The following is a 25,162-nucleotide window of genomic DNA, read 5'->3' on the forward strand; positions in this document are numbered from 1 at the left end:
ATATGATTCCATTTACAAAAACGTCTACAGCTTAGTTGATTAGGGTATGACCTCAATTTTTTTTTTTCAATCTGGAGCACCTCCCTTTGGTATGAAAGTTCTGAGCAAACCAGTATCTCCCTGGTACTGGCTAAATGTTTTGTTGTTTGTTTGTTTGTTTTGTTTTGTTTTGATTTTTTGAGACAGGGTTTCTCTGTAGATCAGGTTGACCTTTAACTCAGGGATCTACCTGATTCTTCCTCCAAAGTACTGGGATTAAAGGTATGTTCCACCATTGTCTGTCTTGACCTTTTGTTTTTAATGATGTTATATATCTTTTTAGACTGTTTTTTCTACCCAATTGCTAATTCTGCCATAGGAAAATTTGGGACACTTATTATAATTTTTTAAATTTCTAATCTCTTTAATTATTATTTTAATTAGAAGTGTTTCAAACATACATACAAAATAAAAACTCTCAGAAGTCACGAAGACAAGAATGTATATAGTCACAACTCACATTGAACAGATTCTAACATTTTGCTATGTTTACTTCAGATTCCTCCTTAAGGGAGGAAGCATGTCAAGAAAAAAAAACAAAGAAAGCATGCAAAAAACAAAACAAGCCCACCCATATGATAGTTAAAGCTCTGCCCAGTTTCCCTGTAGAATTCACTTAGAGTTTGTATGTATTATTCCCATGAATGTTTTGAATATTTTATTGACTATGTTTCTTCTCAAAAAAAAAAAAGTCTACAATAGGCAAATCTGTAGTCAGAATGCTTATTAGAATGCATATCAGCATTCTTTTTCTGTCTCTCCCTCCCTTTCCATGTGTGTGTGTGTGTGTGTGTGTGTGTGTGTGTGTTCATGTGTTCGTGTGTTCATGCACAAATTCTCCTTTCGGACTGAAGGATGGAGAGGCTTCTGTTACTCTGCTTTCCCTGTTGTCTGGGTCTATAAACCACAAGACTTCCATGCAAGGTTCCTGTCCAATTCTGACCTTCACTTGCGGCCCTCAAGATGTCTAATTTAAGTAAGTCATAATTACCAAGAGCCGCAGATGTTTCTGACTGGTAGGAGAAGAGCTGAGAGTGTGGTTCTTAAAACAGTTCCGGTTTTTCAGCTCCCATCAGGAACGTATGAACTGGCATGCCCATGCCCATTTGCTCCTGCTGATTCCCTCAGAGCGGGCAAAATTGTCAGGTGCTCCCCTCACCACCTCTCTCCCGGCACTAGCCTCTCGCCCTTTCTCCTCCAGCCCTTCAGTGAAATCAGCATTCTGGAAGGGGCCTGAGAAGTAAAGCTCTGCCCAGGGACTTAGCAAGCTTCAAGGATAGGTTTTGTCCCCCAGCAGGTGTAGAAGATGCTGGAGCATCGTCGAGCAAGAAAAGGTCATGGCGCCAAAGTTCTAACTCCAACCCCATTGCGCACTAGCTGCAGACCCAGGGGAAAGCCACCTACTCCCTATGTCACTCACTTTGCTGTCCTTGTTGTCAAAGGGGATAATGGCGTCCAGACTGGACTCGGGCGTTGTGGAGGGGGTTGGGAAATGCCTGATGAGTCCAGTGCCTGGTGAAGAGAGAGGGCCTGTATCTGCCTATCTGTGTAGGACTTCACATGAACAACTGCCAAAAGTGTAATTGAGACGGTGGCTGCTACAGCTGAAGGTCTGCTCTGTGCCTCTCAGTGCTTCCTCCTTCCATGAGCAAGAAGATGGAGCTGGGTGCAGGAGGCTGGTTTTTGAGATCACTAAACTTTCACACTTTCTACCCAATCCAGGGTAAAGAAGGAGCGTTCCTGGTCCGAGATTCCAGGACACCCGGAACATACACAGTCTCTGTGTTCACCAAGGCCATCATCAGGTATGGCACTCACTTGCCTCAGAAGAGGGACAGCTGCTTTTGTTTGATGGTTTAGGCACAGCAAGTTCTGCCCATGCATGAGGCAGAGCTGACTAGCAGTGGTGTGGCTTCTGCCAGCGACCCTGTGAACATAAAGCCCAGAGTTCAAGGACAGAACTGAAGAGATTTAATAAAAGACAGAGCTGGGTAGACACGGGATCCTCTTCTTGGCTATGGCAAGGCCCGATGGCAGAGTTCTGATGACATCAGATACTTGTCCCTGTATTTGGTGAGCATGTCAGTTAACATATAGAATGAAAGAAAGGGTTGTCATCTAGAAGAGGAAATAGACAAATGCCAATTCTTGGTCTACTAGTGAAATTACCTACTTTATTGAGAGATGACAACCCTGTGTGCCAGAAAGATGTGTGTATGCGTGTGTGTATGTGTGTGCATGTGTGTATGTGTGTGTGTGTGTTCTGTCTAGACTCCACATATGAAAAAAAGCACTCAGTGCTTGTCTTTCTGAGTCTGGATTATTTTGTTTAACATAATAATTTCCAGTTCCACCTATTCACTTGTGAATATTTTAATTTCTTCTTTTTAATAGCTAGATAAATTTTTAGTGTATATATGAACCACATTTTCTTTATCCACTCCTCTGTTGCAGAGCATCTGTGCTGACTCTGTATCTTGACTATTGTAAATAGTGCAGCCATAGACATGTGTGGTCAAAAACCCCTATGCTATTCTGGCTCAGAGTTCTTCTGGTCCACCCCCAAGAGTGGTGTGGCTGGAACACGTGGTAGTTCTATCTTTAGTTTTGGAGAAACCTCAATACTAATCTTGATAGCAACTGCACTAGTTTGCTATCAGCAAGGTTCTCCCAAACACACGCGCATAGACACACACGCACACACACATAGCTCTCACACACACGTAACTCACACCTCACCAGCATCTGCCATCAGTTTGCTTGATGCCAGCCATTCAGCCAGCGTGGTTTCCATTTGCACTCCCGGCACAGAGAGTGCTGTTCCCACGTTCTGTGACTGTGGATAAAGCATTACCAACACGAACACATCTAAGCACCCTTGCCTCTTACATTTAGATGCAGCCTCAGTGTGCTTAAAACAGCATCAACACCGGGGCCAGCCTGCCAAGACTGATACACACACTTGAAATAGTGTGTGCCTGTCCTTCTGGCGAGAGCTGCCATCCCAGGACAGTGAGCCTAATGCTAATCCATGTCTTTATGCGTCAGCATTGCTTCTTGATGATGACTGTGTGTGTTCGTTTGTTTTAAGTGAGAACCCCTGTATAAAACATTATCATATCAAGGAAACAAATGACAACCCGAAGCGGTACTACGTGGCTGAGAAGTACGTGTTTGACTCCATCCCTCTCCTCATCAAGTATCACCAGTACAATGGAGGAGGTAAGTTCTAGGGGACAGAGCCAGAAGGGGACCCTCACAAGGAGACTAGGGAGGAAGTGACATAGTCCCCGCCTGGTTCTTCATGCTGCACAAGCTGGCCATAAAGAGTAACTCGAGATGCAAGTAAAAACATAAGCAGAAGCAAACAAGCCAAGTTCCAAATCCCTAGCTCTCCCTTGCCTACCAGCAGGAACGTCTGCTCTGCAGATCCCCGGGTCACTATCTGTCATGTGGTTAAGAATCCTCTCACTGGGCTGTGTGAAAATCATGGTGGAACTTTGGAATTTGAAAGTAGCTGTTTCAACATATCGTTCTATTCCTGGCGATTTAACATAAACAGTTGCTATGGCAAAGCCCTAACCACAGCCTTTGGCTTTTCTGTCACCCTAGGTTTGGTCACTCGACTCCGGTATCCAGTGTGCTCCTGGAGGCAGAAAGCCCCAGTGACAGCAGGCCTAAGATACGGTAAGCAGCTCAAGCGACCATACCCAAATGTCTAGGACAAATTCTAAGAAGATTTGCCGTTAGCCTAACTGTTCTCCGGGCTTTAGATGACTTGGAGCAATGGTAGGATAATGATCATATGCAAATGTGTAAAAATGTGTGTGTATACACATCTATGAAGAGTAAATCAACATCCTTTGGCTTTAAACAACAGTTCATTAATGAAGCATTTATTGAGCACCTACTATATACAGAATACTAAATGCTATTGGAAAAATCTCAGAAAACAAACCTCTAGCACTGTGTTTTCTGCCTTTTGGAACCTCTGTTATAATCTAACTTGTTGGCTTTGGGTCCTGTGCAAGGGCTATAGGCTCTCAGCATCTAGAGGTCTTCACATAATATAATGTTAAGGTGTGAGATCTGGGCCTTTAACTCAGTGACAGAGCATTTGTCTAGCATGAGTACGGCCCTGCATTCAATCCTCGGCACCAGGAAAAAAAAAATGTGCTTAATGCCTTTAGGTAGAGCCTGTATTCCGAGGGCCATGGGTCCTACTATGATGTCTGTCCTGCAAAATGCCTTCCCTCCTTGTTGATCTCCCTAGAACCTAAAGGCATTTCAGTTCACATCCCTTGGTCCAAAATGTGCTGTTTGAAGGGGGGGGGGAGCTAATCTAATCTTTATTTTGTATCCTTTGGTGCTTCTCAAACTTCAGTGGGCATCAAAATCTTTCCAAACATATATCAAAAATGCTGGTGCCGGGTATTCCCTGCTCTTACCAGAACACTCCCTAAGAGTGTGGCCTTAGGGTCTACCTTACTAACAAGTGGCCTGGTGATTCTGACCCAGGTGAACAGGGAAATACTTGGAGAAACACTGCCGTGACTCTTAATACCCAGCCCGCAGCATGTGTGGCAGACAGGGGTCTATACCTCGGCTTGATAGGCACGTGGCTGTTTCTGGGCCATGCGTCAGGAAAGCAAAAGGTATTGTTAGCCTCCTTCCGAAAGGAAAGCTTCTCTAGTGTTGTTGACTTCTAAGGCGTCCTGCCGGATGAGATCACAGAGATTATTTGGTCAGCCCGCTTATTTTATCAGCAGGAAAATTGAGGCCTAGGTCCTTTTACTTGTTTATTAAACACTTATGAGGAGCCTGTCCTGGGGCTGGAGACAGGGCTGGGAAGGTAACAGTGCTTACTGTTCCTCCACAAGAGCCAAGTGCATTTCCTGGCACCCACATCTGGTGGCTCATAACGACTTAGAACTCCCCTCCAGAAGATCCACTACCCTGTTCCTGGCCTCTGCTGGAACCTGCGTTCTGTGCCTCACATTCACACAGACATACATACATAAGGGAAAAACTAAAATGAAATCTTTACGGAAAAAAAAGGACCTGCTAGAAAGAGCTCACTTTGTGAAGTCCTCTTTGAAGCCACCTCTTCCAGCTCCACTCCAGCCAAATCCTAAACGAGTACTGTGAGCACAGAGGGACCCTCAGTGAATCAATGAACAATGAGAAATGCAAATGAAATTCCCTCTGCAAAAATGGCAATAAAAATTTATAGGCATGGGATTTGTAAGCCTCTGTGTGCTCTGGAGACTGAGGCAGTAGGATTACAAGCTTGAGGCCAGTCTGAGCTAGATGGCGAGTTTCTGGACAGTCTGAGCTACATAATAAGACCCAGTGAGACTTTTGTCTAAAGGAAAAAAAAATGTACTTAAAAAATAAAATTAAAAAACGGTTGTGATCTTACAATGATTCTTTTATTTACATTCTTTACCATACTTTACATCATCTTCCTTTTCCTTGATGCTCCCCACTCCCACATTATGGCAGTTTCCAAAACATATCCAGGTTATAGTAATTACCTGTAACAGTCTAAGCCATTTTTTGAGGTATGGTAGCCATAGGCTAGCTAGGACTGTATATATTCCTGAGAGTCCTATATCTTATTAATTGCCCACTCCCTCCCTCTCTTTCTCTGTTCCAGGGAAGTGGGTGATCCACCCCTCAGAGCTCACTTTTGTGCAGGAGATTGGCAGTGGACAATTTGGGCTGGTGCACCTTGGCTACTGGCTCAACAAGGACAAGGTGGCCATCAAGACCATTCAGGAAGGGGCGATGTCAGAAGAGGACTTTATCGAAGAGGCTGAAGTCATGATGTGAGTGAAAGCAGGGGTGTGCGGGCATCCTGGGGGGGGGGCTTTGGGCTGCGTGCACAAAACTCTACTCTGATGTATGTCGGGCCCCAGTAGTAGAATCCTACTGCATAGGAAACAACAAAAGAGAGGAGAGAGAGAGAGAGAGAGAGAGAGAGAGAGGAGAGAGGAACCTCATTAGGGCTCAGTTGGTGAAGTGCTTGCTACATAACCCCCAAGACCTAAGTTCAATCAACAGAAACCATGTTATTAAAAAAAAAATAGCTAGGCATGGTGACTTGTACTTGGAGTCCCAATGCTGGAGAGACGGGCAGATCCCAGGCTTGCTGGCCAGCCTAGCTTACTTGGGTAGTTCTGAGTCAGTGAGATCCTTTTTCACGAAAAGAAAAGATGGGGGCTGGAGAGAGGACTCAGTGCTTAAGAGCACTTGTAGCTCACAACCATCTGTACAGTTCTAAGAGATCAGCACGATACATACGTCGTACACATACATACTGCTGCTATAAAAGAAAACAAGGCCCTCTAAATTAACATGAGCAAAGCTCATAGGAGCTCACAGTGACTGTGGCAGCAAGCACGGAGCCTGCATGGGTCTGCACCACATCCTCTGTATGTGTGCTGTGGCTTCCACTTGAGTGTTTTTATGGTATTCCTGGGTGTGTGAACCAATGGCCTCTGGTTCTTGCTTAGGCCCTTTCCTTCCTGTTTGTGTCTTGTCTAACTTTAATGTTAGTTTTTGATTGTTATATAATATTTTAATGTTATCCCCTAGTGAAAGACAGAAAGGGAGTGGACCCTGATGGGAGGGTAGGTACGAAAGAATATGGGGAGTAAAGAGAAGAAAAACTGTAATCAGGATATATTGTGAGAAAAAAATCTATTTTCAAAAGAAGAAAAAAATTAAAAAGGAAAGATTGGCAGTGTCACAAGAACACCCATGCTTGACCCTTGGCCTACACACACACATACATACACACATACATACATACATACATACATAAAGCACACGCACACATACATGGGAAGGGGGTACACTTGAGCATGATCTAGAGGACCTGCTCTGTGGTCTGGCCCTCCATTTTCCTCCCCTACCCATCTCTCCTCAGGCACACACTGGCGTCTGTCCATCTTCATTCATACTACCTGACTCCCTGTCCTCAACCCTTGGCTTCATGACCATCTTTGATTTGAGTTTGGAGTTTGTTTCTGTTCTCAGAACTGTGAGCTGGGTGCCATAATATGATCAGCACTTTTGGAAGACTAAATCCTGGTCATCACATCTCTTGCCTTTTTTCTTCCAGGAAACTCTCTCATCCCAAACTGGTCCAGCTCTATGGGGTGTGCCTGGAACAAGCCCCCATCTGCCTGGTGTTCGAGTTCATGGAACACGGCTGCCTGTCAGATTACCTGCGAAGTCAGAGGGGCCTCTTTGCGGCAGAGACCCTGCTGGGCATGTGCCTGGATGTGTGTGAGGGCATGGCCTACCTGGAAACGGCATGCTTCATCCACAGAGACCTGGTATGAGCGCATGCACAGAGCCAACGCCTGCAAGGACAGACAAAGGAACATCTTCCCCTGAAATGTAGTACAGCAAGACCTAGAGAGAGAGCGTTCCTAAGTGACATGCCCCATGTGGCTGTCCTTCCTCTCAGCTTCAGGAGGTTCCTAGTAGGGAAGTGTTTCCCGAGTGCTCAGATATGAACTGCACCTCAGCCCTTCTTCTAACATACACTCAGTGTTTCAGCTCACATTCTTCCAAAGCGGAACTTCCAACCAGTCCTTATTAGCTTCCCCGTGCCTCAGTTTCCCCCGGGTAAAATGAAGGAAATGGGCAAAGACAGTTTTACTTTGTAAAACATACTATTTACATTTATTAATTTACAAAGCAATGGGTCCTTTTACGCCTTTCCTCTGAGTGTGTCATATGATTTGATCGTGTTCAGCTCTCCCGTGCCATCTTTTGTCCCTGGTCTCACTGGCTACCCCTCTCCTTCACAAATAGTTCCGTTCCTATCTGCACATTTTATTTATTTCTTCATCTAGCGCCCTTGTGTGAGATTATAAAAACAGCAACAACACATGCTATTTGTCCTTAAGGGTAGCTATCCCTCTTGACCTGGCGATCCCCAGTTCTGTCCCACTTTCCAGCAACTAAAATCCTACATCCCTCCTTATGGCTGAATAAGCCCACCTTTTCCGAGTCTGTTCACACCACCTTTTCTTTACACCTTCTCTCACTGATGAGCACTTGAGCCTAAGCACAGTTTCTCCACTGAAATTGTCCTAGATAACCTGAGAGACAGCCTGGGAACCTCTGATGGTGGGGGGTCATGAATGTGATTCTCCAGGTGAACATGGAGACACTTTTAAGTGTCTCCCAGGGCTCTTCCAAGACTACACTCTAGGATGATGCCAGTGGCCCATTGGCCAGTCTTCCCCTATTTAGGGCAATTTTAAGAGGATTAGCTTCTGAACACTTTGGTACTGATCACTTGGGAGGCACTGCAGTCAGCCAGTGTCAGCATTGCCTTCTGCGTCAGGCTGCATTCCAGTGAACCACTGGCTGGACAACACTGGATTTCTCTAATAAGTGGGAATGAAGATAAATTCCTCATCCTGGCAAAGGGGCTTGCACATTCAGCTAACTGGCTGGATTTCCTGCTAGCTCAGCAGCGTTCTGGTGATGCTTGACCTCTGCACTGCTCTGCAGTGCCTTTGTACAGCAACACAGCAAACACTAACGATGGGAAACTCTCTGCTACTAGCTGTCCACCCACAGCTTCATCTCTCTTTTGCCTACCTGTCTCTCCTCTAGGCCGCCAGAAACTGTTTGGTGGGAGAAAACCAAGTCATCAAGGTGTCCGACTTTGGGATGACGAGGTAACACAGGGACATGGTGTCAGCAAACTCTCAGGAGTGACACTCAGCCCTGGAGTGTTCTGACCTCATCCCTGCCTCTCCCCAGGTTCGTCCTTGATGATCAATATACCAGCTCCACGGGCACCAAATTCCCAGTGAAGTGGGCATCTCCAGAAGTGTTCTTTTTAAGTCGCTATAGCAGCAAGTCGGATGTGTGGTCATTTGGTGAGTGTCCTCTTCAGCCCACCCCTGTGCGATCTGGATCTGTGGACCAGCTGTTTCTTTCTCAAAGGCAAACAATTCTATTTTGTTCTGGTCCCCGAACAGAGAAAGAACCTACTGAGGGCCTGTGTGAGGTCAGCCTGAAATGTTCGAATGGGCTGTAATTATTGCATTTGTTTCTAGAGAGCTTTGAAACAGCTAATAAATTAAAGATCACAGTGGAGAAAAAGTGTCCCATGGTAGCTTCTGTGAGCTGAGAGGCTGGAGTAGTCCAGAGATTAGGATATGAAGCCTGTGAAAGTAGGACCATGCTGTGCCTAGCATCGTCCTTGATGCTAGGATCCCACACTTGATCCTAGTAAGCGTCTGTTACTCTACAGTGGTCTGCTGAGCATTCAATCCCAGGGCTACTCAGGTGCTGAAAAGCAGGAGGAAAAAGGGCAGAAGAAGCTTCTGTCCTCTTGAAGCGAAACTTTTGAGGAGACAGGCAGCTATCACACAAGCTAGCCGGTAGAAGATCCAGTCATATTTGGGTCGGCTAGGGCTAGGAATCAAATACAACAACAATGGTACAGAGTGTATTTAGGCTGGAGGAAGGGTCTATTTGTAACTAGTATGGTCTGGAAAGGCCTTTCTAGGAGGTGACTCTTGAACAAATGTCTCCATTCAAATATTCATGGCAGTGTGTTCCTTACAGGAACTGGAACATGTAAAAACCTCAGCTACGTCCAGAGAGCAGGAGTTACTAAGTTAGTAACTGTTCTAAAGGCCTTGGGTGGGTGGATGGATGGATGGATGGATGGATGGGTGGATGGGTGGATGGGTAGATGGATGGATGGATGGTGTCACCATGTGAGAAAGGCTAAATGACTTGCTGGATTTGATGTCTGCCTAAGTCATAATTTCTGCATGTAACTGTGCATGAATATGCACCAAATAACCTCTGTGGTATGATAACTGTAAAGAGGGAACTTTGGAGAGAAACAGCTTCAGGTTGACCTTGCCATTCTGTAGGAAAGGTTTACTAAGGCACAAACCTCAGTGGTATAAGCAAAGGAGATGCTGTCCAGTCAGATAGCCCAAGGTAAGAATCAATGATAGGAATTTCTTCACACTGTAGAATGCCCATTCCCAAGAGCCCAGAACTTGTTAATTATGAATCTTTCTGATCTATTCCTTAATCCAACCCCATCTCCGTGCTTGGCTGTTACTCTGTTAACTGGTAGAAGTTACAGAATGAACCCCAGGGGAGATTGTTCTCGCATCATCCTTGCACAACTGTCAACAAGTGTGGAGGACAGCAAAGGACAGTGTGTGTCCATCTCTTCATGGCTAATGGAGCTACTGACACTGCCAAGGCAGGGCCTCCCAAAGATGCTTAGAGTGCCAGCCATACCTGCACCTCCACCTGCAGACTCAGAATGGAGCCTGTGACGTCATAGCACATCAGCCGGAGGATGTTCTGCTGTTCTCCAGAAGATTAGTTTAAAATAACTCCCTTCCTGAAGGGAGTCCAGGCATGAGGTTGATAGACAGATAGGTGAAGATAAAAAAACAGGTAGCAGCACCTGAGCATGGTGGCACAGACCTTTAGTCCCAGCTCCCTAGAGACAGGGCCATCTTTGAGTTCAAGGCCAGCCTCATCTATAGAGTGAGTTCCCAGCCAGACAGCCAGGGTCACACAGAGAGGAGGAAGGAAAGAAAGGGGGAGGGAGGGGGGAAGGGACTAGAGAGGGAGGGAGAGGGAAAGAGGAAGAAAGAAGGGAAAGAAATTGGTAGCAGCATGGGCAAACCGCAGCCACCTTGTGACCTGAGAGCCTCCTGCCTGCTTCATCTCAATAGGTTTCGTCATAAATAAAGTCTCTGTTTTTTGCCCCAATTGACTTCAGAAGGTTCATAATAAAGCAGTTACCCCGAGCTGTGGGTACAGATTCTGTTTCCGTATTCCAAGATGCCAGGCTTTTTAGCCATGGAGAGATGGACTCACACTGTCCCTAGCTGTCTTCCACACTTGTGGACAGTTGTGCAAGGATGATGTCAGAACAATCTCCCCCAGAGTTCATCCTGTAACTTCTTCCAGCTAACAGCACAACAACTCACTTTCAGAAGACACACCACTAAAAAGCCTGGCACCTTGGAATACGGAAACAGAATCTGAATTTCCAGGTCCTCAGGCACCTCAGAGGAGCCTGCAGGATGGTGACCCTGGAAGGAAGGTTTTAGGATGGGGTTCGGAAGTCTGCCATATGATCAAGTTTAGGAGCTGATTCTTATTTGGGTGTTTGGCGATCAGACTTGGGGACACTTCATCCCACAGTCCTTTTGCCTTGCAAAGCCCTGGTTAGGGCATCAGTAACCTCACTTCCTCTGGGAGGCTGTGATCTGTCAGTACATGTTAAAGACAAAGCTGGGGCAGCCTTCCTGTGAATGGCAGATGTGAGGAGACATACCACCAGAAGGTGCCTTCTCCTCTCTCTCTACAGTACAAGTTAACATTCCACAGATGAAATGCCTGACACCAGAAACGCCTCAGACTTTAGATTCTGGGATATTTGCATATCTGTGTGTGCATTTATAGCGATGGAGAGAGGGGAGTAAAGGGAGAGAGCTTGGAAATGGAACCCAAGCCTGGACATGAATTTGTTTCACATAAACCCCACAACCTCTCCAGAAGATCGGGTGGCCTCCTCTAGACTCCTCAAGCACCTGCACACATGGCATATATTCATACAAACACATACACAGACACATAAGTAAAAAACAAAGACTTTAAAATAGAAGTTAATCAATCAATGAAAAAAATATTAAGAGGAAGCCCGATAAGCCTCACGGGCCAGATACTGAACCTCTAGATGCCTACCGAGTGGACTTGGTTGCTAAACTCCAAGGACTCCGTCATTTTTAGATGAGTCTCTTTGGTACGTGTGCCCTTTGCCATTAGCTGTTGTTCCGCTCACTGTTGCTTCTAGGTGTGCTAATGTGGGAAGTCTTCAGTGAGGGTAAAATCCCATATGAAAACCGGAGCAACTCAGAGGTGGTGGAAGACATCAGCACCGGCTTTCGCTTATACAAGCCCCGCCTGGCCTCCTCTCACATCTACCAGATCATGAACCATTGCTGGAAGGAGGTCAGTACATGAGGTCATCCCCCTGTATCATCACACACATTTTCAGGGCCTGCATCTCAAGGGAAAGGACGTCCTAGGAGGATGAGGACCAAGGACGGCCATAGTAAACAAGCAGGAAGTTGTATCTGTGTATATGTGTAATTAGGTCTTCATTATATGTCCATGTGGTGTACAGTATGATACTTTAATATGTGGTGATCTATGTGTACTGAGTGTGGGGGTGATGGAGTCCATGTCACTTCTTCCCACCATTATGTCATGCTTGGAGCCTTTTCTTCTACCACTCACAAAACACAGCTAGTGGGCTGCAGCCTCCCACTGGGCCGTCCAAATCGAGAACTTTCTCCTTTATTGGACAGTATTTTGGTGCTTATTAACCACCTTTTCCTCTCTCTTTCCTCACAGCTTCCCAGGCTCTGAGAACCACTGTTCCACTTTCACATTGGCTTTTCTTAGCTTTACATGTGACAGAGAGTATGAGCTTCTTCCTGGGTCTCACCTTTCACCTGATGTAATATCCTCCAGATTCACCCACATTGCAACCAATGACAAGGGTTCATTCTTCTTCACTGAATAAAGTGCCATCATATATATGTGTACACACACACATACTCATCTATAAGTATATATGTGTTTGTATATATACACACACACACGCGCACACATATGTTTATATGTACATATATATTTATGTATATATCTTATCTGTTCATCGTGTTGCCCAAAGTTCTGTTGATGGATACCTAACTGGATACTCCAAACACTGGCAAGCATGTATTTCTTTAATATATTGACATCATTTTCTTTGAACATGTACCCATAAGTGGGATAAAATTTTGTTTGTTTAATTTTTTAAGATTTATTTATTTATTATGTATACAGTATTCTGTCTGCATGTATGCCTGCAGGTCAGAAGAGGGTACCATTACAGATGGTTGTGAGCCACCATGTGGTTGCTGGGAATTGAACACAGGTCCTCTGGAAGAGCAGCCAGTGCTCTTAAGCTCTGAGCCATCTCTCCAGTCCTTGTTTGATTCCTTTTTTAAATTTATTTTTACCTTTAATAAAAGGAAATATTTATTTAGTTTTAGAAAGCCTGATAGTTTTTTCTCTGCATTTCATATTTTACCTTTTTTATTGTTTTTTTTGTTTTTTATTTTATTTTATTATTATTATTACAAATTTTCACCTCCTCCCCTTTCCCTCCCCCTCCTCCCCTCTCTCCCCTCCCCCTCCTTTTCCAATCCAAAGAGTATTCAGGGTTCCCTGCCCTGTGGTAAGTCCAAGGACCTCCCCCCTCCATCCAGGTCTAGGAAGGTGAGGATCCAAACAGACTAGGTTCCCACAAAGCCAGTACATGGAACAGAATCAAAACCCAGTGCCATTGTCCTTGTTGAGCTATATATTTTTCTTCACTCCCCTCCCTTCCTCCCCCCTTCTGCCCTCTTCCATGATTCCCACTGCTCCCAATTTACTCAGAAGAGCTTGTCTTTTTCCGCTTCCCATGTAGATTAGAGTTGCATAATTTTTTAAAGACCCTCAATAAGACAGAATCTCAAAAAGTCTAGTAGCGTTAAGTAAAACCTTAGTCTTAACAGTTTCTTACCATTAACCATGATAAAAAAAAAAACCCTCCTTTCTTTGACTTACAAGACTAATAAATAATGCTCAATCTATAAATTCACAGAGAATTAATAACATAAGCAATGAAAGATACAAGCAGGAACACAAAAGAAATTCTATTTACTTTCTTTTTTAGCTAATTGGGAGGGAGCAGGTTTTGAGACAGGGTTTCTCTGTGTAGTCCTCGTTGTAATGAAACTTGCTATGTAGACCAGGCTGGTCTCATTCTCAGAGATCCGCCTGCCTCTGCCTCTTGGGTGCTTGCATTAAACGCATGCGCCCGGCCTCTTTTAGCTATGTTTTATGAAGCAGAACTTATTAAAAGACACTTTTAACGTAGATCTTATGCACACGCGTTACAAGGGGGAGAGGGTACTCAGGAAGGACACACCCAAGAATGTGGGTGTGGGTTGCTCTAAGAAAGTCACCTCAACTATCTTTTTTATTTTTTTCTAACAGATCTTAGACTTCTGTGTATCTAGAAGAACTGAGCACACAGCACGAGTAGTTCCCATATTTCCCTTCCTCCTCGGTTTACTTTGCTTATTAGCACTTCATAAGAATTTGGTTCATTTCAGTCATTTTTAAACAAACACCTGCTGCTACATCATCATTGACCAAAGTTCAGAGATTAAGGTTCACTGCTGGTACTGCCGGGTTCAGTGGGCTTTGACAAACACGTCATGCCACAGACCCACCATTATAGGATCATGTAGGATAGTTTCCCTGTCCTACAAATCCCCTTTGTTTTTCCTGTTCGTCTCTGCCCTCACTCCCCAAACCCTGGCAACTATTGATCGTTTTACTGTCGGCAGTTTTGGCCTTTCCAGGTTGGCCCTGGAGCTGGAATCATACAGTTGTAGCCTTTTCAGACTGGCCTCTTTCTGCTAGTAATATGTATTTAATGTTGTTTTGTGTGTTTCTTGGATTTTATTGTTTATTTATTCTTTATTGTTGAGTAATAATCCGTTGTGTAGACATACCATAGCTTATTTATTCATGTGCTTACTGAAGGAAATCTTAGCAGTTTTTGGTTTCCAGCAATTATGCATCAATTTGCTATAAATGTTCACTGTAAATGCATCCGTTATTGGGAATCTATGTGTAGACATTAATTTTCAACTCAGTTAGGTAAATGCCTGGGAGAGGTCACTGGATCAAATGGTAAGACGTGAGGGTCCAGCCTCGATGGGTTCCTGTGTTCCAGGGAAATGAGCCCGTGGTTTAGAAATGTTAGGCAAGAGAAACAGAGATATGAAAAAATAATAATATAGAATAGTACCAGGAGGGCAACCCAGTGAATACTGAATCCTGACTACACCCACATTTATTTTCCATACACTTATGTACCCCAATCCAAAAAGAGGGGAAGAAGGAAAAAGACTGCTTTAACATCACAGTCAGCTCTTTGCCACCACAGAATCACTTGCTGGGAGCTTTGGTTCACGTTGCACTGAATCTGAGATCAGGTAGTAAAGAAGTGACAACGGAATTTAAAATTAGGCCGCCTGGTCTCAGACTCTCCATTATGGATAGTAAGAACATCCTGCCTCCAAGACAGCCCATGTGGGAAGACTTTAGGGCAGATGCTGCTATTGGATTCAGATCTGCTTTGCACTTAGCCGGGACACACAGGTATGGGCAACTCACAGAGCTCTCTTTGTTACTCTGCAGAAACCAGAGGACCGTCCACCTTTCTCCCAGCTGTTAAATCAGCTGGCTGAAATCGCAGAATCTGGACTTTAGCAGGGATTCGTTGACCAGCCACAGCCGTGTATCCTGAGCGAAGGAACAGTGTCCTTTTTACAGAGCATTAAAAGCTGCCAGCAGCCCAGGACCCCGCACGGGTGCCTGGACCATGGTGCCAGCCCCTACGCAACTGTGACCGCAGCATCCTAGAAGAAACTGGAGGGCCAGCCACTGGGCCAAAGACTGGGCTACAACAGTAACCATGGCGCTGTGCCCACCCACCCCAGCCTCTTGTCATACGCTATCTCAAAGTTCCATCACCTGCTCTCAGAAGCATTTCCTCCCCTTCTTAGCAATAGGGAGAAGCAGATATAGGCCACGTTCTTCTTTTTATTAATATTGTAAGCATAGGTCGAATACTCAAGAGATGCTTTATTTGACCCAACAACACAGTATCCCCATTTACAAATGGAAGAATGGGAAGCCTCATTCTTTTTCTAAGAAATGCAAGAGGTGATTAGCCAGAGGGTTCTGCTAACTGTGAAGCTGCCAGCCTCAACTTCCTGCCACACGTGGTGGGGTGGCTGCTTGTGCCAGAGGCCGGATGTCGTGAGGTTTCAGAGCACACTGACACCTCTCTTCGATGGAGCATAGAAAGCTCCACTGGGTGCATAGAGTGAAATGACCCATCCAGACCCCATGGCTGGACCACTGTGTGTCTGAGATTGACCAGGAACGAGGGGGCCTCTGATGGTCGGGTATCAACAGGTACAAAACAAGGCATTGGCTTATTACTAATCCAATGGCCCTGTCGTAGTGACTCACGTGGGTGACTGGGGCTCCTGGTCTATGCAGAATGCTGAGGCAATAACTATAGAATGTTCATCATTCTAACCTCTTAGGTAGGCATCTGCACAACCTACCTGAACCAAGAGAGGGCAGCACAGTGCTGGTCCGTGTGGCCTCAAGACTTTGGCGTTCTCTTAGGCTTTAGGAGTTTAGCAGTTTTAAGGTCGAGACTTCAAAACTCTCAAGATCCTAGCAAAAGAAGGAGGATTTTTGCCCTTGTTCAGACTATCTGGCAGGACATAGAGTCGAGCACTGAGAGGCGTTTCCAAAATGCATGAGATGTCTGCTGTTGATTGACACTTACACAGGTCACATGCGTATATTCTGAGCAACAAGCCATTCCTGGAGAATCAGTTCATACCAACCCGATGGCACACTATTATCGATGTTTTACAGAAAGCAGAACTCAGTCTTTTCAAAAGCCAGACAGCTACACCGTAAGAGTGTCAAAACTGGGAAGGACAGAGATTGAACTGCCACCCTTTTCAACACTGCCTCCTGCTGAGAGTGGATTGCTGAGCCGATTAATACTAGAGCGAAGTCAGCCCTTAAGCAGTGCAGCAACACCCAGTGGTGTTGCTCCTGAATAGACCACTGGGGGGCGCAGTGGGACGCTCCACATTGAAACAGGCTCTTCTCTGTCTTCCTCTTCATCCTCACCAGGACCTGAGTTCACAACTTCAAAGCTACCCGGAATTAACCCTTTCATTCTCCCAACCTACCAGAGTCACATTGCCTGAGGCCATTCATACAAGAACTTGAAAGGACTTTGAACCAATCTCCTGCGAGTGTTTCCTGTAATTATCCCTTCAGCCTCCAACTGGAGCCCTTGCAGGAGGACTGTTCCCTGGTGCCAGGCACACTTGATTCTCCCAAGGTGTTCAGATAAAGCTCCTAGAGAAAGGATCAGAGTTGCGGATCCCTCTTTGTAAGTCACGTGGTATTCAGACTGACTTGAGACTCAAATGCCTCCCTTCCAGCTATAATTACTGTGCCCACATAAAACTCTGTCATTCAGAAAACAGTCTTCCTCAGCTGGGCCACAATCATCCCTGTCTACTTCTCAGCCTAGTGTATATTCTCTTTTTGGAACCGTTAATTAAGAGATGGTTTCTGGGACATTCAGCCTAGAAGAAAAACACTGGAACTGAGAGATGTCTGTGGCATGGTTTCGAAGACCGGCCCCCATATTGTCTTCCTTAACCTCAGCTCCATGGAGGCTGGGACAGACATGTGTGCACCTCTTCAGTGTCCTGCACGGGAATATGGGATTCTCTTACATTTTTGGAAATGGTGCTCTGTATTCGCAGAAAATCCCCTGATGAAAGGCTCGGGTTCCAGTTGTACTTTGTAGCTCTTGCAATTTGTAATGTTTGGGATTATATATTTATGCCTGGATCAGGAGGGTATTTATTGCTCATGTTCAAGATAAAAATAGTGCATATATGTCTTATCTTCTCTAGAAGCCACAAGTCAACAGTTGCATGTGGCAAAAATAAAGCTCTATGTTTTACAAATATAGGGTCTGTGGCTTGAGTTCCAAATTGCTGACACCTCAATTTTTGCTTAAATAAAAATGGTTTCTGAATTAAAAAAAGAAAGAAAGAAAGAAAGAAAGAAAAAGGAAGGACATAACTGCTCCTAAGTATGGTGGAGGAGAAGGTTTATTGTAGACATGCAGGAGAGCATAGCCAGAGGCATGGACATCTGGGAGAGTGAGTCCAGAGTGGACAGGATCCTGAGTAGGGTCATGTGAGGAGAGTGGGGGAAGGGAGGAGGCAAACCCAGAGAGTAAAGGGTAGATAAAAAGGTGCATGTTTTAAAAGTCCATGAAGATGAAATTTCATTGATCAGGAAGAGACAATCACATTTGCATTTAAAAGATTCTGGTAGCAGTGGAGGGAGCTGAACTGAGAAAGGCAGGGTTGATGGAAGAGAAACGAATTGGCACTTGCTCAGGGTGCCAGGCCACTGGCCATACTCTCCTGATGGAGGAAGGACATTGGTTAATTATAATAAAGAAACTGCCTTGGCCCATTTTATTGGTTAGAACATAGGTGGGTGGAGTAAACAGAAGAGGATCCTGGGAGAAAGAAGCTGAGTCAGGGAGTCGCCATGGTTCTCCCACTCCAGACAGATGCAGGTTAAGATCCTCCCTGGTAAGCCACCTCGTGGGCTACACAGAATATTAGAAATGGGTTAGAACAATATGTAAGAGCTAGCCAATAAGAAACTGAAACTAGCCGGGCCAGGCAGTGTTTAAAAGAATACAGTTTCCGTGTAATTATTTCGGGCATAAGCTAGCCATGCGGGCGGCTGGGTGCCAGGGACGCAGCTTCTCCGCTCCTAATTCAACACTCTCCCACTGTCTGCTGTGAGAGTGACAGGCAGCTCCTGGGGGTCAAAGTTCCTGTCATTGCTGACGGTAACTCCTCCTGAAAGCTTGGCTCTCAGGGCTTGGGTGTGCTGGGCATTTGATGTGTCTCAGTACACAAATGCCCAAGTCCATTGCAAGAATTCGTTCCTGCTCTGTGGTCCATTACACATGGGGAGGAGAGTATGGGACTTCCACTGGGATGTGTCTAGGACTCAGTTCTGAGCTTGGTCCCTGACTAGGATATAAGGAATAGTTCTAAAGGAAGCTGGACAAATGGATTTGTTCCTTGGGATTCTTCCTGCAGGGCCCCTTTCCCCTGAATCCTCCAACACACAGACCCATCATTTTAAGGACAAGACAGAAAATATCCCAGGAACTAAGATGAGGCATGTGGATAGAGAAGGAAGCTGTATGTGCATGGTAAGCATGTGTTCTGAGGTTAGAATTCAGATGAATTTGCAGTAGCCTTAAGGGAGGCACTGGAGGCTTACTGCACCAAAGCCCGCTCCCCAGACCTACCGTGTCAAGAGTAATGGAAGCAGCGATGTGGGTGTGGGCAGGTGTCTGAGCATTTAAACAATGACACCAAGATCCAACCCCACCCAACCCCATCCAACTCACCCTGCAGCTACGTGGCAGGGACCCAGACCTCCATTTGAACTTGCCAGATCCCACACCCACTCCACCAAGAACCCTCTAGCTTACCCACGTGGTGCCAAAACAAATTAATGCATCTTAATGCAACTCTCTTCGGAAAAGTTTCTCTTTGTAGTCGATGGTGATTAACACGGAGACCCACACTGGCCACATGGTACAGAGAAGCAGAGATTGGGATGCTCAGCCATATCTATAATCACGTCCCCTCTTCCCAAAATTCAGGGATCACCATGGAGGAGGTGGAAGGACTGTAAGAGCCAGAGGCCGCAGGTGACTGAAGCACAGCAGTGACCTCTGGACAAAACAGACAAAACAGCAGCTACACATAGGAGCTCACAGCACTTGTGACAGCTTATACAGGCCCCATGCGAACATAGTCCAGACCGGAGCCCAGCATGGAGCAGGGAAGTAGACATGAAGTCCCTCTCCAAGCTATTAGCAATTGGTAGGTGCCGCTGCTGGGAGAGGGAGGGTTGTAAACACTTTTAACACGTTGCCCCTGTGTTCCAGGCAAAGGCCATACATCCAAGATGGCGTCGGTGGCACAAGTTGGTTTTAATGGGTGAAGACCAAAAAGGATAAGAGGGAAGGAGTGGATCTAGGAGGAGGTAGGGGAAGAGGGAATGTGACCAAAATGCATCGTATGAAATTCTCCAAGAACTGCTAGAAAAGATAAAAAAGGATTCTTCCCCAAGAGAGGGGCCTGCTTAGAACTCCCTGCTGAACTATGGGCTACCCATAGATGTTGACTTCAGGTATATGCCCGTTAGGAAGTGCATAAGGGTTCAGTGGACCATTCCAAACCAGTGGTCACCCATATGGCCCTGGATAAACTCACTGGGTCCCAAAACAAAGCAGAGAGACAGGAGTGTGGGGAAGAGACTTGTAGGGAAGGGGAGGGGTTGTGGGCAGGAAGGAGATAAAGGATGGTGCGGGGACAGTGGTTAGACTATGCTGTGTCTATGCATGAAACTATCAAAAAATAACAAGAGCTTTTTAGAGAAGATTCTCCCCTAAGAAATAATGTAGCTTTGGCTTATAGAACAGCAGAATCATGCAGATACCGTTAGAAGCAGTGTAGAGATAATTTATATCGTGTGTGTGTGTGTGTGTGTGTGTGTGTGTGATCAGCTACTGTGGTGGTTTGAATAAAAATGGCCCCCCGTAGGCTCACATATTTGAATGCTTAGTTAGCTACGAGGGAGTGGACCTCTTTAAAGGATTCAAAGTATAAGAAGGCATCGCCTTGAGTCAGTGTGGCCTTGTTGGAGGAGGTGTGTCTCCAGGGGTGGGCTTTGAGGTTCCAAAAGCTCACGTCAGATCCAGTCTCTGCCTGTTGGCTGCTCCCGGGCCGTGTGTGCTGCCAGGCTCTCTGCCATGACAACAACGGCCAAAGCCTCCAAAAAACGGTAAACGAGTCCCCAGGTAAATGCTTTCTTTTCTAAGAGTTGCCGTGGTCACAAGGTCTCTTCAAAGCAATGGAACGGTGATGGAGACACCAATGTCATTCTCTACTAGAGAGGTGCACACAGTCGCAGTCACCTGAGAGTTGGCTGAAGGAGCCTGGCAGATTCTGATGCCACGGCCTCTTGGTCGGTGACCCACTCCCATCCCTCTGTACCCTCAGAGCTGCTATGGGGGAGTTTCCTGTTTTTCAAAGACTGATTTAGGGGTAGATGTGCCCACAAACTGAGACAAACAACTCAAACATTTGCTTGCTTTCCTGTTTTGGCCTTTCAGAAGCACTGCCTTGCCTAAGGCTGTTTGATCTTCCCAGCCTTTGTGGGATAATACTAAGGAGTGGGTGTCTCAGAGGAGGAAGCAGGGGCAGAGAGGTTACACACATACGTATATTTTGGGTTGCGGAGTTTGGCTGGACTGTGAAACTTCATCAGAGCCCTGCATCCTCTTAAGGGATCATCCAGAATGCAACCCACATTTAACAATAGCAACACTAGCGATTTCTTGAGCCTTCCTCGTTCACCAGATTCTGTTTATCCTGTTAGGGGAGTTGTTTCCCTTGTGTTTTACAAGAGCCTAAGGGGAGGGAACAGAAATATCTTCCCAATTTTACAAATAAAGAAAACAGGGCTCGGGGAGCTGTGGCAATCACTCACGGTCCTACAATTAGTCAGTAGAAGAAGGGGGGTCTCAACCCTGACTATCTCTATGTCCCAGTGCCCTCAACCCTTCTGTGACAAGATTATGGAGCCACTGGCTCGGAGAGCGCAAGAGAACCTGGATGGGTGGTGCCTGGGTTTTACTTTCAGGACTTGTAAGGTCCTCCTTTTTAGTTATTATCTGAAATGATCGGAAATAGGATTTGTTTAAATAAAAATGAAATCTTCTTCATCGTCGAGGTTAGGCCTCTTGTGTCGGCAACAAAGGAGAAGCCAGAAATACAGCGGGGAGAGAAGGGATGAGAAGGGACGCTCCTCCAGGTGGTGGGAGTAGAAGGTCTCAATAGGAAGCAGGTTCTTACAGTTCCATCTGTAACACAACAGAGCTACACGTGAGGACTGCGTGAGCATGAAAGGAGCCCGTCCGTACAAAAGCCCCGATGCGAGGACCGGGGCCAAAGCAGCAGTCAGTGAATGTCAGGGGGAAGGTGAAAGCTTTCTTTAGCAGATTCTTTTAGAGTCTAAGGAAGACTATGGTCACCTAGTTCCCTAGAGAAAGAACTAGAGTCTGGGACCAGCCACCGTTTTGTGACCTTTCCCCTTTCTGGGCCTGGCATCCCATCTAGAGAATGGATATATAGAGAGCACTCTATAGCAACCCATCTTGATACTGTCACTGATTATGAAGTGTGTCTTTGCTTGCTACCAATATAAATGCCTAGAACAAATATGAAGGGCTACCTAGTGAGTACACAGGGTTGTTTCTTTTTCCATTTCAAGTGATACTCAGATTTGGCTCCATCTCCCACTTACGCCCCTTTTAATCTTCCTTCTTAGAAAATTCCTCACTGATTACATTTACTTATTTTATGTCTGTGTGTGGGCACATGCGTGTCGTGGTGCACCTGTGAAGGTCACATGACAGTCGCTGGAAGTCAATTCTCTTCTTCCACCGTATGGATCCCCAGGGTCAAACTCATATCACCAGGCTTGGCAGCCAACGTCTTTCCCTACTAAGCCAGCTCATCAGCTCTTTTATATTTCAGCTTTAATTTACTATAGCCCAACAATGTATATTAAGAATGATTTGGGGGAGGGGGGTTGGAGAGATGGCTCAGAGGTTAAGTGCACTGGCTGCTCATCCAGAGGTCCTGAGTTCAGTTCCCAGAAACCACATGGTGGTTCACAACCATCTATAATGAGATCTGGTGCCCTCTTCTGGTGTGTAGGCAGAACACTGTATACACAATAAAAAAACAAATCTTTTTTAAAAAAATGTTTTTGGAATAATAATAGCATATGAATACGGAGATTTTTCTCTGACGGGAAGCGAAGTGTGCCACTGCGGCAGACGGCATAGGTTTGGTTTCGTTACCTTGGGTAAGTTCCTTTATGGGCTTCTGCTTCATTTATAGAGTGAAACACAGGATTGTATTCTCCTGATGGGGGAAATTGTGGAAGTTAAATGAAGCGATGCACCGGTTAATAGTTGTTATGCTGTGTTTTTCCTTCCAAGGTCCTCCACTGCTGGTGGCCAGGAAGCAGTGTCTGGTGAGTTTCCAGTGGAGACTACATAACCTAAGTCATTTGACACTTTTCTACAAGTCAGTGCTGTTACCGTTCGTGGAACCTAATACATGATGTCTAGCTTCACAAATAGCAGAGCAATTCTCACTCACTAGCCCCAGTCCTCTACTGGGTTGAGATAGGAAGGAAATCTGAGGGTAGCGGATAGCATCACATCTCAATGGCAAAGTGTAAAGGTTCACCTTGAGTTGTTTCTTCAACTGCTTTTCTGAACTTTTTTTTTTTTTCCAGACTCAGGGCCAGGCTCTGAGGATACTTCAAGAGGCAAGACAGAAACATCACCGCTCTCTCTCAGATAACGCCTAATGTAGGATACAGGCAAGTGTAGATACGGCTACAACACAGTGTAGCGAGCTGCGTGGTGTCACACCTGATGGAGATGTATAATCAACTCCTGAGATGGCTAAGGCCTGACCTATGCTATGATCACGCAATGATTATCAGCTGCTTGCATATGCATGGACCTATGGGCAGTGCCCACCTGGCAGTTCGGGGTTGGCAGCCCATGCCTACTTAAGGGCTGGGAGAGGGTTTGCCCAGAGAGGGAGAGAGGAGGGAGAGAGAAGGGGGAGAGAGAGAGAGAGAGAGAGAGAGAGAGAGAGAGAGAGAGAGAGAGAGGGAGAAGGAGAAGGAGAAGGAGAAGGAGAAGGAGAAGGAGATAGAGATAGATTGCTGTAAATAAAGTCCTGAAAACTGCTGCAAGAAGAGCTCCGGGTGTTGCGTTTTTTCTTGCTGGTCGAGGGTGGACGCGACAACACAGCACAGTAAATGGAATCCCAGAAGGATGACTAGGGAACTACAGAAACAGAGACAATGACTCCATACCTAAGTCAGCCGAGGAAGGAGCCTGCGAGAAGTGACAGCCAAGGAAATACCAAAAGGATGAGCAAAAGCCAAGCAGATGACCTGGAAGAAAGTGTGGAAGAAGGATGGACTCGGAGAACTGAGCCTTCCAAGCAAGAAGTCAAACTGTGCAAGGGTCAAACTGAAGATAGGACACATCAAATTTGGGGAACTAAAAGGGGTTCCTTTTCACTGAGTCATAGCAAATTTGTTTACATGGGAAGAACCCTGATAGATCATGAGGCCCCCTACCAGGCCATTATAGAGTTTGGGCTCCATCCAAGGGCAATGTGAAGCTAAGAAAGCACCCTAAATTTGAGGCGGAAAAGCCCTCTGTTTTAACTCATGCATTTCTCTACGTGCAGAGGGATGATGGCCTGTAGCCAAGATGGTTACATTTATCGATGGGGAAACGGGGCAGGGCAGGGGGGACCACAAAATTTCTTGCTTAAGATTACTCTTCAGTTGGTTGCAAAACTCAAACAAAAAGGCAAGTCTCCGGCTTTTTGATTCAGTACTGTAAAAATCCATGCTGCTTCTATTCCATGATCAAGCAGAACTCAACAGCCAAAAAAAATGAAATTGCATAAAATATAGCCATATATAAGATAAATGTTGTTTATTTTACATTACTGATTCCAAGCAAATTCTCCCAGAAAGGTGCAAAGTCAAGCCCCCTCCTCTGGGAGTTGCCTTAGTCCAAACTCCACCTTCGAGAAAGCCTGCCAGATGGTGACCCCTCCCCAGGCAGGGTCAAGACCACTCCCACAGGTTACTAAAACTATCCACCCCCAGAGAATGAACACGTGGTCTCTGGGTTTTGTGTAGTCTCCCCTTCTCTCTCTTCCTCTCTATGCTTTCCTGGTATCACCTGGGAGCATTGCATTAAATATGGGCATCTTTTATTTGGTCTGATTGGAGTTATTTTGCATCAGCGATGAGGCTTGTCTCAAGAAATATTCCTAACAAAAAACACTCCAAATAATTTGCTCTTTAGGATGAAGCACCCCCCCCCCGAATTGTGAGTCTCAGTCCTAAGCATGTATAGTCACTGCAGATCAAAACTCTGACAATCATGGTGGAAAAAAATGAATAATAATTAAAAAAGAAACCTGAGTTCTGTGTTTAAAGCCATCCTCCACAAACACCCCCACAGCTTTCTCACATGGCATCAGAGGGGGATAAAAAATGTATGTGTGTTGCTATATATGTAAGTCATCACTTCTGAAATAGCAATTTAAATTAGACGAGTGATGTAACATCAAACCACAAAGGATCATGAATTCTGAGCACTTGGGGAAGTATGTGAGATCATCAAAATCTTCTCAAGTACTTTCCTGAG

General features: G+C 45.5%; 1 protein-coding gene across 3 annotated transcripts in view; it reads left to right on the forward strand.

The window, feature by feature from the left end:
* Window positions 1-15,475, forward strand: part of Itk (IL2 inducible T cell kinase) — a 104,880-nt gene extending 89,405 nt beyond the window's left edge. For all 3 annotated transcript variants that reach the window (XM_050138671.1, XM_050138672.1, XM_050138670.1), the window contains 9 exons: window positions 1,762-1,844; window positions 3,131-3,261; window positions 3,652-3,726; window positions 5,699-5,870; window positions 7,169-7,385; window positions 8,683-8,747; window positions 8,833-8,951; window positions 11,918-12,075; window positions 15,373-15,475. In XM_050138671.1, coding sequence (XP_049994628.1) covers window positions 1,762-1,844; window positions 3,131-3,261; window positions 3,652-3,726; window positions 5,699-5,870; window positions 7,169-7,385; window positions 8,683-8,747; window positions 8,833-8,951; window positions 11,918-12,075; window positions 15,373-15,444 — 1,092 coding nt within the window. In that variant the 3' untranslated portion in view covers window positions 15,445-15,475. The remainder of the gene's footprint in view (window positions 1-1,761; window positions 1,845-3,130; window positions 3,262-3,651; window positions 3,727-5,698; window positions 5,871-7,168; window positions 7,386-8,682; window positions 8,748-8,832; window positions 8,952-11,917; window positions 12,076-15,372) is intronic.
* The last annotated feature ends 9,687 nt before the right edge of the window (window positions 15,476-25,162 follow it).

Source organism: Alexandromys fortis, unplaced genomic scaffold (genome assembly GCF_014885135.2).
Source record: "Alexandromys fortis isolate MF-2015 unplaced genomic scaffold, M_Fortis_MF-2015_v1.1 scaffold_11, whole genome shotgun sequence".
Taxonomy (NCBI): domain Eukaryota; kingdom Metazoa; phylum Chordata; class Mammalia; order Rodentia; family Cricetidae; genus Alexandromys; species Alexandromys fortis.